At 33.7% G+C, this 13,491-nt stretch overlaps 4 protein-coding genes across 4 annotated transcripts in view; 1 reads left to right on the forward strand and 3 right to left on the reverse strand.

The window, feature by feature from the left end:
• Window positions 1–1,100, reverse strand: part of LOTGIDRAFT_175670 (hypothetical protein) — a gene marked incomplete at both ends in the record, with an annotated part of 4,095 nt that extends 2,995 nt beyond the window's left edge. The window contains one exon of the mRNA XM_009058377.1: window positions 302–1,100. Within this exon, the coding sequence (XP_009056625.1) occupies window positions 302–1,100 (799 nt within the window). The remainder of the gene's footprint in view (window positions 1–301) is intronic.
• Window positions 1,101–1,463: 363 nt separating this feature from the next.
• Window positions 1,464–4,623, forward strand: LOTGIDRAFT_175671 (hypothetical protein; the record flags this gene model as incomplete). The annotated part of the gene is made up of 6 exons (XM_009058378.1): window positions 1,464–1,755; window positions 1,877–2,164; window positions 2,459–2,581; window positions 3,439–3,463; window positions 3,612–3,643; window positions 4,523–4,623. The coding sequence occupies 6 exons, from the start codon at window positions 1,464–1,466 to the stop codon at window positions 4,621–4,623; spliced, it is 861 nt and encodes a 286-aa protein (XP_009056626.1).
• A 3,936-nt stretch (window positions 4,624–8,559) lies between these two features.
• LOTGIDRAFT_175672 (hypothetical protein) lies at window positions 8,560–9,679 on the reverse strand (the record flags this gene model as incomplete). The annotated part of the gene is made up of 3 exons (XM_009058379.1): window positions 8,560–8,615; window positions 8,858–8,995; window positions 9,319–9,679. The coding sequence occupies 3 exons, from the start codon at window positions 9,677–9,679 to the stop codon at window positions 8,560–8,562; spliced, it is 555 nt and encodes a 184-aa protein (XP_009056627.1).
• A 341-nt stretch (window positions 9,680–10,020) lies between these two features.
• Window positions 10,021–12,521, reverse strand: LOTGIDRAFT_175673 (hypothetical protein; the record flags this gene model as incomplete). Its single annotated transcript, XM_009058380.1, has 3 exons — window positions 10,021–10,217; window positions 11,046–11,311; window positions 12,340–12,521. The coding sequence occupies 3 exons, from the start codon at window positions 12,519–12,521 to the stop codon at window positions 10,021–10,023; spliced, it is 645 nt and encodes a 214-aa protein (XP_009056628.1).
• Window positions 12,522–13,491: the final 970 nt, after the last annotated feature.

Here is a 13,491-nt window from a genome sequence, read left to right on the forward strand (position 1 = left end):
TGATAATACGGTTTGGTAGCGGATATAATGGTCGTCGACGGTGTGATTGGTACTGGTTTGGTAGTTGTTAGAATTGTAGCATTGGGAACGGACTGGGATCTGGTTCGAGGAGGGGAAGGTCTGGATACACGTCTCGACTTGGATGGAGACTGAGGGGTGGTTTGCTGGTCCAAAAACGCACAGAAGGAAGAAAGGTTGGCGGATCCTGGATCACGTGGTGAAGATTCAGATGGTGTGGAAGGGGAAGACGAGTCTGAAAGTGAAAAGAGAAGGGGTGTGCCCTCTCTACGAGAGCGTTTACCTATGTCTGCTGGACTAGGAGTAGGTGAACTTCGGGCTCGTTTAGGGGTTTGGTTCGGCAGCGTGGTAGCTCTAGATGGTGCAGGTGTTGTGTCCATTTCAGTTGGTAGAGATATGGTTACTCTGGTTTTTGTTTCGTTGATTGTTTGGTAGAATTTGGAAATTACAGCTTGAGTGAGACGTTTCCCATAGGAGCGACGGGCCCAGGACAGGGCATGAGAAACGATGCGGTCGACGGCAGGTGATGATAAAGACTTGGTACGAATGGTGGTCAGCTTCTCTTGAAGTGTGGTTTGGTAATGGTCGATCAGGACCTGCGTAACCTTACAGAGCCATGTCCGATTGAGGGATCTAATATTTGCGTCGACAGCTGATGTTTTCATTGCTGGACAGATAAAACTATCCAACTCAGAGACTTTGCGTTTGAAGGTAAACGCTGGTTGGCCTTGCTGTTGAAGGGTAAGGATTGCCAAATGATGGAGGCACTGCAAACCTTGGAAGAACACCTTCACAAAGGGTTCTTCCTCCTTATGAGTGGGGACTGGTTGGCGTCGGTGGGCTGGTAGTCGTTTCTGTTGTTGGTCAGGTCGATGGTTACCTCTTGATTGGTAGGCTGTGTTGTAGGTAGGTCGGCGATGGGGTGGGGTATAGCTGGATGGGTTGGTTGGTGGTCGGCGATTGGTAGGTGGTAGAGGTCGATGGAAGACAGGGCCGTTGTAGGGTACGTGATATTGGTTTGGTTGACGATTAGTGTTTCTATTTCTGGCTTCTTGCCAGTGGTTGTTGTAGTTGGGGAGCATAATGAAAATAACTTGGGGTTAGAAGGGAATGTACAGCGGATGTAACAGGAGGAAACTGTATATGCTAGCGTGAAAATGTTGGGATCAAATTATGCAAATAAGTCAAACTGGGTTTGGGGATATATAAAGCAAGATGAAAAATGCAAAAAAATATATATTTAGGTGATAAATAACGCTAACAATGATGTGAAAAATTATAACAAGTAAAACAAAAACTTTGTTTGTAGCAAAGAATAGTTTTCTGAAAATTGACGCAGACTATACTCGAAGTGTGTAACTAAATTCTACTTCTCAGATCCACCAGATATAGCAAGTATAACATCCAATGCTGTAAATAACGAAATAGGTGAAGGTTCTGATGTTATGTTTAACTGTAATGTTGATAGTAAACCAGTATCTACTATAACCTGGTCATCTTCTATTAGTACTGATACTAACACCGGTCAACAGTGGACATTAACTCAAGCTAAATGTCAGGATACAGGAATCTATACATGTACAGCTAATAATGGTATTGGTCAATCAACTACTAAATCTTTACCGTTAAATATTAGATGTAAGTATATATTCAGTCAGTATACTATAATCTATACATGTACAGCTAATAATGGTATTGGTCAGTCAACTACTAAATCTTTACCGTTAAATATTAGATGTAAGTTACATTTAGTCAGTATACTAAAACCATTACAATTACAGCCAATGACATTAAATATTTAATGCAAGTACATGTACATATTTAATAATTTGAAACTTACTATGATGTTTTGTGTTAGGCTTACCCCGAATAAATGGTGATTTAAAAGATGAAGTAAGGAATAGAATAGGTGAAGAAGTTACATTACTTATTGATGTTATAGCCTATCCTACACCTAGTTTTAAATGGATACAAGAATCAACAGGACAAGGATTAACACCAGATACAACTCAACAAGTAGCTACCAATAATTATATTTCAAGTTTAACAGTCACAATACAACAATCATCATTTGGTAACTACATTGTAACTGTTAATAATAGTATAGGTGATGATAAAAGTTTCACTATAAAGATTATCGATAGCGGTGAGTTAAATTTAGAATTTGCAATTGCTGCCAAATTGACACGTCACGTCAGGAGATCATTGTAGTGTGGCAGATAACAGAACATCGTGCAAAAACTGGCTGTGAATGTGGTAGCCATCTTGAATAATGATTGCCGTCGTTTCTTACAATTGACAGTCGGGCAAATGTGACCAGTATAAAATGGAAAACAAGTTTGCTAGTTTACTTTGTTTTCATAGATCTTCTGGGGCCTTTGGGTTGATTTGCAGTTTGCAGATTCCGTATGTATGGCAAATGCATATTGAATTCTTATAGATACCCACCAATCTCCTGAACCAACATCAGAATTAAATATTCCTGCTGTTATTGGTGGTATTGTTGCTGGCGATTTAGTTATTATAATAATAGTTATTGTGGTTGTTATTGTGATTAAACGATGTAAGTAAAATATTCGTCGTTTGGTTACTACAGTGTTACTAAAATTCGCAAGAATAATTGAATGGAAAGGAGTTTAACTTCGTTTTTTTTTTCTAATCGTTGCTAGGCTTATGAATACCGTTATCACCGTGTTATGGACAGTGGTAAAACATGCTAGATTTTAGAGAAGTTTTAAATGTTATACAGGCACCATTTCCCTGTGTCATTCGTACCTTGGTCTCAGAAACGGGAAAAGTCAACTAAATGTATGTTATAGAACCATAAGGACTGGATCAACAGCCTAAATGATCCAGTCCTGCTTTTTCTACGCACAGCTGCGACCAGATTAGTGTCAGAGACAACATCAACGTATTCCCTTCAGATATCGAAATTTTCAGAGAAAATATTAAAGTATATTTGAGGTATATTAATTGAAGGAATGGCGCGCATTTCGAACACTACATGTTCGTATATGTGTCACCGAAGTTTGTAAATGCAGCAATTTGATTGGATTGTACGCCACTGAGTACAACCAATAAGATCTCTAGACAGAAAAGCTGTAAGCCATAAGCTCTTACTGGCTGTGTTCACTAGCGTAAATCCATTCAGATTGCTGCTATCTTACGATACAAGAAATGTGACTATTGCAGTCAAGGCATTAGACTATTAGCTTGACATTAAGGTGTTTTTAGATTGGTATATACGGAATAATGTCAACGTTCAACGTATGCGATTGATTGAAGAGTGGTCGGATGTCGGATTTCACTTCTAAAATGTATTCGGGATTGTTAATATTTGGTCCTGTCAGTTGGTTTAACAAATTATTATATTGCTCTTAATATAAATTCAATCTGATTTTATATTATTCTATTTTGTAGCGAAGAAGAAATTACCAGAAGAAAGGTGGGTTATAACACCTTCTTTGTTTCATTTAACTATTCCAGAACAGTGAATATTTACTAGATAAAAGTTCTTATATCTCGAGAATTTTGTGATCAAACCTGATGAAAAAAATTGTTCATTATACTTATGAAATTGCGTACCTTTTCAGTTATGCCACGTTTTCTAATAGAAATCTCGAAGGTAATTACATTTTATAATGAAAATAATATAATGATTACAATATAAAGAATAACCATGCTTTCCACGCATAATATAACTATCCACGCTGTTCAAATATGGTATAGCTATTCCTGCTACTCACATATGATATAACTAGCCATGCTTTTCATTTTTAATCACTAGGTAGAATACACGTAAAACCAAAAGTAAGTGACAATGAAAGCAACATGGATTCAGAAGATCTTTGGTTACACCCCGTAGAGTAATTAATTCGAATTTATTTTGCAATTTCAATTCTAGTTTTTATCATATCTCTGATTTTCACCAGTTTAATTTTATAATGACTGTTAATTTTATAGAAGTTGCCCTTGGGAATTATTTGGCATATAATGTGGAAAACAAGAGTGAAATCTTACCTGCAAATTGATGTATATTTGTGTTTTAATGTTTTACTGTACGCTGTTTATCTTTTACATATTTATTGCTGTATTTAAAATAGTTGAATTGTTCCATATTTCTGTTGTATGCCCGTTTTATGTGTTTACCTGTATATCGCTTTATGTTTATTTTTTGTTTCATCGTATTGTGTCTCAGACCAAAAATGGTCGAAAAACTCATTAGCTTTTGTAATGTTGAAACTATTAATAATTTAAATTGTTATTATTATTCATTTTACGCCTGCACCGATTGGAGTAATGAGGATAGTAACCCAGGAACATTGTAGTAACCGAATTAAGTGTCACGTTTTAAATATTTTTGATAGAAGATCTTTACAATATAACATAAGAAGTACTTTTATGTCCCAAACCGTTCCTCTAGCGTTCTGCAGCTTTAAAGAAACCCCAGTACCGGTTCGATAATAACTTAATATAATTATTAAAGGTTTTCTTTTTTTTACAGAAAGAACATATGAAGATTTAAATACTCGTCCTGGAGTTTATGAGAACAGTCAACATACTTCTGGAGGTGTAAAAGACTATGAAAATATACCAAGAAATTAAATATGAATCACTGCTTTAGACTTATGATATCAGAATATGAATATTATTTCATGTATATATCATTATTTATATTTGTATCTAGAATATTGATAGTTAGTCAGTGGACCTATTATAATATCCGAATACAAATATAAAACAGACCTTGGATCATGTTTTTACTTAGAGTTTCGCTCTACAATTGATGAATTGATAACTACTAAAACAATAAAAATATTTTATTATTGTAATATCCGAATATATAGAATATCATCTCATTAAACTGTAAATCATTTAAAGGAACAGATTCGCCATCTGTTTGGTCAATCGTACCTTAGAAACGGGAATTTTTTAGTTAAGCTAATCAGTAATACTGTTTACCACTCACAGTTGAATTGAGCGCTCAAATTCATGTGTTTGAAAGTTAAAATGACGAGTTGTCTTTACTTGAGACTCTGCCCTATACAGAAAAGACATGCAGATGTATGTAGAAATTCATGGTTTGGGGTATTTTTGAAGGGATTTTGCGATTAATGTACATTTCTATTACTTCAGCAGACTAATTACATATATTCAAATAAATATTAAACCTTCCAAAAATGGCGAACCTGTCCCTAATATTTATATAAGAATCCAACATATTAAAAACCAGTCACTACACTTATGATATCAGAATATTTTTATATGAAATATTATTTGACTGAAATTAATGAAATCATATACTTATACAATAGATACTGTCAAGGTAAAAAATGTGTTTATCTCTCTTTATGTATTCTAAAATGCAAAAAAAAAAATTGATAGCCTGTCGAAATGCTCAATTATATGTTCGTGTATACATGTTAATGAAAATGCACCAATGTATATAATTGTCTTATTTGTTTGTCTATACCTCAGCTATATATGTATGTAGCCTATGTATCAATTCCAGTATAATCATTTCTAACTCATAATGTTTACATCTTCATTTGCAGATAAATGTTATTATTTATTGGCTAAGTTGAGTTGAATGCTCTTCATTGCTGGGGTCGTGAACAAAATGTCTTAACATAAAATAACTTTTGTGATCAGTTCTCTCCTTTCAGTTGTTTAAATTTTCACCAGTTACCCCTCTTGAACTTTTGAAATTGGGTTTTGTTTTTCCCTTCCTGTTTGTTGGCAAGCAATGACGGGTATGACGCCAGGCAGAGTAAGCCTTATCTTGTAGACACCTGATACAAATTTTTATTATGAAATACTCACTGAAAAGTTCATTAGCTACTATCACTAGTCTTATAGGATGTGTGTTCCAATTGTTAAAGAGGGAGCCACAGTGGCTCAGTGAGTAAGACGCTTGCTCGCTAAGCTGAAGGTCTGGGGTTCAATCCAAGCATAGGTCGAGATAATACTTTCGGATTTCTAAAGACGGTTTCCCCGTGTCAGCGATGCATTAAGAGAGGCTGACATTGAAAAAGCGTCTAGTCTTTCGGATGGGACTGAGGCACTTTAAAAATCTCTCGATAATTTGAAATCAAATTTCAACTGTACTGGAAAATTTTTGTCTGTTATTTTCCATGGGTATGACTGTATTTCAAAGTAACCCTTTTAATCTGATGACGTCTGCTTTAACAAATCTAATTCCTCCACTCTCTCAAAAATGCCAGCGCTGGTGAAGACAGAAATTTGAGTGGTGAGAATGTTTAAGAGGCCCGTCTTTACACCCTAACTGAAGTGGCTATTATGTTCCTCTTGTTTATATACAAATTGATAAGCAATTGATATATGAAAAGAAACACTTCTAAACAGAAGCATTAATCAAATATATTAAAGTTTGATGGACATTATCTTGACAGATATAAATTACACCAAAAATTTACTATGATGAACTACTGTCTTCACAATTTTACTGAGTAAATTGAATGTGATTAATGAGAATTGAAAAAATAGTTAAATAACACTGAGAGTCTTAGAATGTTTGTTTTCGGGATTTATCAATTTCAATTTAATAGGAACACTCTTCCCTACAGTAAATTTCGATCGAAATTGTCCCATATTATAGAAATATCCATGTTTTATGTTCGATGTGAGACATTCTTATTTCATAGATATACGGTTTGGAAAGAGATCGTTACGTTTAGGGTCAGACACAAAATATGTTATGGGAGTTGTACAGAACAATTTTAGTATGGCTAGTTTTTGAGAATTTTCATCATGGCAAAAACCAAATTTTGGATTACTTTTGGTATCGATACAAAATCAAGGTCAATCAAGACATTTATTGTATATTCTACAATGTCCTGACTGTACTCCAATGCAGTCGAGGGTTAGGCTTAACTTACACGGTTATACCAAGAAGAGAAAAGTCTACACCTCAACTGTTTTGTAACGGGGTTCCTACAAGAGAGAATTCAAATTAATTGCATTTCATGGATTTTTTACATTGATTGAAGAATAGATATACCAAATGCAAGATCAACATATGAAGAGCGTTATTAGTTTTCAAGGAACATAAATAAATTTGTAAGAATACGTACTGTAATGGGTGACGCCACAAAACAGGGACTATAGAGATTCGTTTTATTATATGTGTTCAGCACATTTCAAGAATGAAACTTCAATGTGAGTTCTATCGTGATTAAAGGGGTGTTAGCCTGTAAATATTGTTTTTTACAGCTGATACAGCTAAATTCAAGCAATTCATATCACTTTTCATAATTGAAATATCCGAAATATCTGGTTCTCCTAAAATTCAATAGTAACGTGACTATGTTGAAGTTAAGTTAAGGTGTGGTTAACTTATATAGATTATATCAATAGTGAATATAAAGCTATTTAAAAATTAACACAAAAAATAACATTTACATAAGTAGTTTCATGAATACATGGATATATATTATAATTATAATAGTTACATAAGTAGTAACACAGACTTTTTTCTTAAATTTCAGTTAATCTTACAGCTACAAACAAATAGATATATTGTTGCCTTTTCTTTTCCATTCACATATTTTCGTATACTTTTACATCTCCAGAATTGTGTTGATTGTTCTCAAAAACTTCAGGACGATTAGTTAAATCTTCATATGTTCTATCTGTAGGGAGATAAATAACCAAAATTGATAGGCTTACTTACAAACATGAATATGAAACAAAGGAATTGATTTCAATGAAAATGAAAGTCATTTTCATATTAGTTCATATAACATGTACTTCATTCTGTGTCGCTTTAAATACTTCAGGTATACCAATTACGCAATTCAGTACATATAAGAAGATAGCTTGCCAGGCAAGTTATTATACGCCTGATGGCAGCTTTGATTTTGAATAAAAATATTTAGCAGTACAGTAACAATCACCAGTATGAAATATTCAACCTTCAGTCATACACGTATTTGAACTTTTTGGGGCAATACTGAATAATATTACCAAGTTTTGTCAAACTCCGACAAGAATCGTGTTAACAAGCTAAAAATTGAAAGCGTTTTCAAGAACAATAACTCCTATAAATATTTTTTTGATTTTCGCTAGGGTTCATCCATGATGGATCACCAAAAATCATACCAAGTTTCGACAAAATCAGTCAAGAGATGTGTCTTCTAGAGTGTTTACTTACAATTGTGGACAGGCGGACATTGATGACGACACTACGCCCCCTCACCCCCATTTCACGTGGGCGTATAAAAATTACTCCTAGGTTTCAATTGAATCCATATTTAGATTTTGGTATTTCATATGTATTAGCAGAGACTAACAAAAAGCAGAAAATATGTATCTTTGGTAATGCCTTCTGCATTTCTATTAGAAAACGTTGCATACCTGAAAGTAAAAGAATTTGATTGATTTTCTCGCATATCTGCACCTGAACTGTTAAAATTATAAATTGTAATTTGTATTCAAAAACAACTTTACACTTTATTTTATTATTACTTAACAATTCCCATTATTAAAAATGAGAGAACTATTCTAAGATTGAGATATGTATCAAAATTTATCAAATAAAAGTTTAGTTGACCTTTCTTCTGGAACCTTCTTCTTGGCTACAAAGTAAATTTATATTATACAATGTAATATGTAATATTTGATTTGCCTACATAGGATACATCATTTACATAACCTTCATTCGCCTAATAATAATAATTTATTTACTTTATGTGGCTGATATAATTCTTCTTCATTTCAAGTAAATGTGAGCAAAATAAAATACATAGAAAAAGCAAATTTTAATTGCAACTCTATAAAAATCACCAGCAAAACCAATCATAATATTTATGATCAATACCTGCAAGATGTTTTCTATATATACATATTGTCAGTAAAACCAGAAGTAAACAAACAACAGATATTCCAATACCAATTCCAATACCAGTTCCTACACCTTCATGACATCCTGATTTATCAACAGAATCCACTTCTACTTCTATAACATAAACAAACTATCCATGCATTCCACTGAATAATCATCATAAGGTAGTTAAAATAATTAATCAATGTCATTTGAATTGAGATAAAGCCAGCTCATAATGCATGCATGATATCAATCGTATTCGTAATACTTGAAAACTCTTTGAAATTCTTTCTCAGATTCAGAGAAAAAAAATAGTAAAAATAATTATAAAACCCAATTCAAAAATAGATTTTTTTTTTTACCATAATAAAAATAATTTGTTGTCAATTCTAACGTTAATATAAAATGAAAGTGTCAGAAGAATACTAATTACAAACCGTGATAAATCGAATTACCTTGTTCAATGATGTTAATTCCCCAGGTTTTTGCTCTTGTTTCCCCATTAATAACATTTTGTACAGTAATTATATAATAACCAAACGACGATCGGTCCAATATCAATTCTAATGTGGATATAAAATTAATTTCGGAAACTTTCTCGGTTTTAGCAAAGGGATATTCTATATCAGATATCAACTGTTTCCATAGAAAACTTGGTTCAGGATAAGCTTCTATATTTTTTTCTAATATTACCATTTCTCCAATTTTTCCTCTAATTTCTTTCTTCAATTCGCCTTTAAGTATTGGGCGACCTTTAAAATAGAAAAATGAGAGTAAATATAAAGCTGCGTGACTCACTGATGGAAACCAAATCATATTCAAGTTGAATAAATGTTATTTTAATGATCAGAGCAGTTTAAACTTTTCAGTAATTAAAGTTATTTGCAGGTTGGAGGCACTTACGATTTATTCATACCATTATTTGCTATACATGTATATTATAATATGCTGACTACATATCTTACGTTTTATATTTAATGGTAAAGACTTGGTAATTTACTAACCAATACAAATATTAGCTTATGTATAGTTTATAATATACTGAATTTATATACCTAGAACAAAAAGTAAAGCGCCACGTATATATACTTACATCTAATATTTAATGGTAAAGATTTAGTAGTTGGCTGACCAATACCATTATTAGCTGTACATGTTTAGATTCCTGTATCCTGACATTTAGCCTGATTTAATGTCAAATGTTGACCAGTGTAAGTATCAGTACTAGTAGAAGATGACCAGGTTATAGTAGATACTGGTTTACTATCAACATTACAGTTAAATATAACATCAGAACCTTCATCAGCTGTGTTATTTACAGCATCAGTTGTTATACTGGTTTTATCAGGTTGATCTGGAGCAGAGGTAAAGCAATTAATTCTTAATTAACACAATCAGAATTGTATATGCCCATACAAACAAAAAATAATGTCCCCACAGTTTTATAGGTTTAGGCCGTGCAAAGGATGCTGTCTATAGATTTTTGTGATGTTTGGACAAATCAGTTGTTAGCATACGATTAATTCAAGGATTTTTCGGTGATTAAAAATTGTGTTTGACCAAAGGGACTGCGAAAGATCAAAAGCTGAAGTCTTTCAGCAATACCTTTTGAAAGATATCTAATAAGACTTTTGTATTTATTTAAAAGTAGCTTTTCGATCGATCACAATAACCCTGTTACTTATCAGAGAATGAATTCTTTATTTTATGATTGTACATTGACATAGAGAAGTGGGGTCATAAAATAAATTATATACTTAAAATGTAAATTAATCAAGACCATCTGAAATAATATGCATCAGTTAACATGTTAAGTTGTTTTGTAAGTTGTATATTTAATACAGTATGTTTAACTGTGTAGGTATCAGAGTCAGTTTGTTGTTCAGTATTTATTTATTAAGTATTTAGAAGTAGTATTGAGTGACATAACAAGTAATTTACAAAAAAGTACACACAAAATCGCGCGAATTCAGTCTTTAAATTTTAAAAAATTGCTGCAGTGGGAACATTCCTCCACAGACAGCCCCCTGTACGCGCTTGCACTTGGATTGTCCTAGTATACTTACAATATATCTGAACAAGTTGTTTTGTAAGTTGTTTATTTAATACAGTATGTGTAACTGTACAGTTATAAGAACCAGTTTGCTGTCTAGTGTGTATTGATAGAGTATTATATACTTACAATAAATCTGAACATTAAGTTGTTTTGTAAGTTGTTTATTTAATACAGTATGTCTAACTGTACAGTTAAAAGAATCAGTTTGATTAGTACTAAGTGATAAAGGGTTATTTAGAATTGTTGTTGAACTATCTTTAGACCAGGTGATGTTACAATCTGGTTTACAATCAGCTAAACAGTTGACATTCTGACACTTTCCTTCTACAACATCTATATTATCACCAGTAGGGTTCAATCTTATATTCTCTGGACCATCTGTAAAAATCGTTCTAAACAAATAACCGTGTTATTTTTCAGAATGATAAACTGACATTCGGTTTGTCTGCATTTGATTTAAAACTATTACTTACACAGCGAACATAGCATTGACTTTCTCGACACAACAGTATTCAAAGGACCGGATTTTAATGTAATTAGTAAGGCAGATATCAAAGTATATTTTAAACCAACGGATACTCACCAACTTTTGTTCAAAAGCTCATTTCTCCAAAAACACACTTTTTCAGGAATAATTCAGTCTGCTTCCACAGAATTTGTACAAAGACCATTGATTTCGACAATGCATGTCAGATAGTTTATTTATATGATTTAAATTGAGATATATTTGTTTGTCGTTATGATTTATACATCCACATCTATATCTTTTATATGTTGAATAACTGACACAGGTTTGATAGTCTGCACTACATACATAACTATTGTTTCTATTAAACAAATCCTATTAAAGTATATTGACCTTTTTGGGGGTTTGGAATGACTTACTAAAACCGTTACTGTAGGCATACCGTAAGCAAATTAGGTCTATTTTCTTCCAAAAAACACAAACTTTGGAACCAAATGAGATACGGAATCCTGGTTTAGTGTGCCGTGTAGAACCAGATCTTGGCTACCCACATACAAAAGGGCAACTCTATCGCACTTACGGTATGCCTACAGTAACGGTTTTAGTAAGTCCTTCCAAACCCCCAAAATCGGCCAAATTTTCATCGTTTTGATCAGCAAAATTTTCAATTTTCGACCCATATTTTTTTTTCTCTTTTTTGGTTGAAATCGATTTGGGGGGACCGAAGGAGGTCGGAAATTTGATTCAAACTTGTTTCCTGCATTTTGGCGAAAAAATAAAGCGGAAAAACTGAGCAAATTAGGTCTATTTTCTTCCAAAAAACTCAAACTTTGAGCGGCTGTAACTTTGGAACCAAATGAGATACGGAATCCTGGTTTAGTGTGCCGTGTAGAACCAGATCTTGGCTACCCACATACAAAAAGGCAACTCTATCGGCAACTCTATCGCACTTACGGTATGCCTACAGTAACGGTTTTAGTAAGTCCTTCCAAACCCCCAAAATCGGCCAAATTTTCATCGTTTTGATCAGCGAAATTTTCAATTTTCGACCCAATTTTTTTTTCTCTTTTTTGGTTGAAATCGATTTGGGGGGACCGAAGGAGGTCGGAAATTTGATTCAAACTTGTTTCCTGCATTTTGGCGAAAAAATAAAGCGGAAAAACTGAGCAAATTAGGTCTATTTTCTTCCAAAAAACTCAAACTTTGAGCGGTTGTAACTTTGGAACCAAATGAGATACGGAATCCTGGTTTAGTGTGCCGTGTAGAACCAGATCTTGGCTACCCACATACAAAAGGGCAACTCTATCGCACTTACGGTATGCCTACAGTAACGGTTTTAGTAAGTCCTTCCAAACCCTCAAAATCGGCCAAATTTTCATCGTTTTGATCAGCGAAATTTTCAATTTTCGACCCAATTTTTTTTTTCTCTTTTTTGGTTGAAATCGATTTGGGGGGACCGAAGGAGGTCGGAAATTTGATTCAAACTTGTTTCCTGCATTTTGGCGAAAAAATAAAGCGGAAAAACTGAGCAAATTAGGTCTATTTTTTTCCAAAAAACTCAAACTTTGAGCGGCTGTAACTTTGGAACCAAATGAGATACGGAATCCTGGTTTAGTGTGCCGTGTAGAACCAGATCTTGGCTACCCACATACAAAAGGGCAACTCTATCGCACTTACGGTATGCCTACAGTAACGGTTTTAGTAAGTCCTTCCAAACCCTCAAAATCGGCCAAATTTTCATCGTTTTGATCAGCGAAATTTTCAATTTTCGACCCAATTTTTTTTTTCTCTTTTTTGGTTGAAATCGATTTGGGGGGACCGAAGGAGGTCGGAAATTTGATTCAAACTTGTTTCCTGCATTTTGGCGAAAAAATAAAGCGGAAAAACTGAGCAAATTAGGTCTATTTTCTTCCAAAAAACTCAAACTTTGAGCGGCTGTAACTTTGGAACCAAATGAGATACGGAATCCTGGTTTAGTGTGCCGTGTAGAACCAGATCTTGGCTACCCACCTACAAAAGGGCAACTCTATCGCACTTACGGTATGCCTACAGTAACGGTTTTAGTAAGTCCTTCCAAACCCCCAAAATCGGCCAAATTTCATCGTT

The sequence above is a fragment of the Lottia gigantea genome, assembly GCF_000327385.1.
Source record: "Lottia gigantea unplaced genomic scaffold LOTGIsca_337, whole genome shotgun sequence".
Lineage (NCBI taxonomy): Eukaryota > Metazoa > Mollusca > Gastropoda > Lottiidae > Lottia > Lottia gigantea.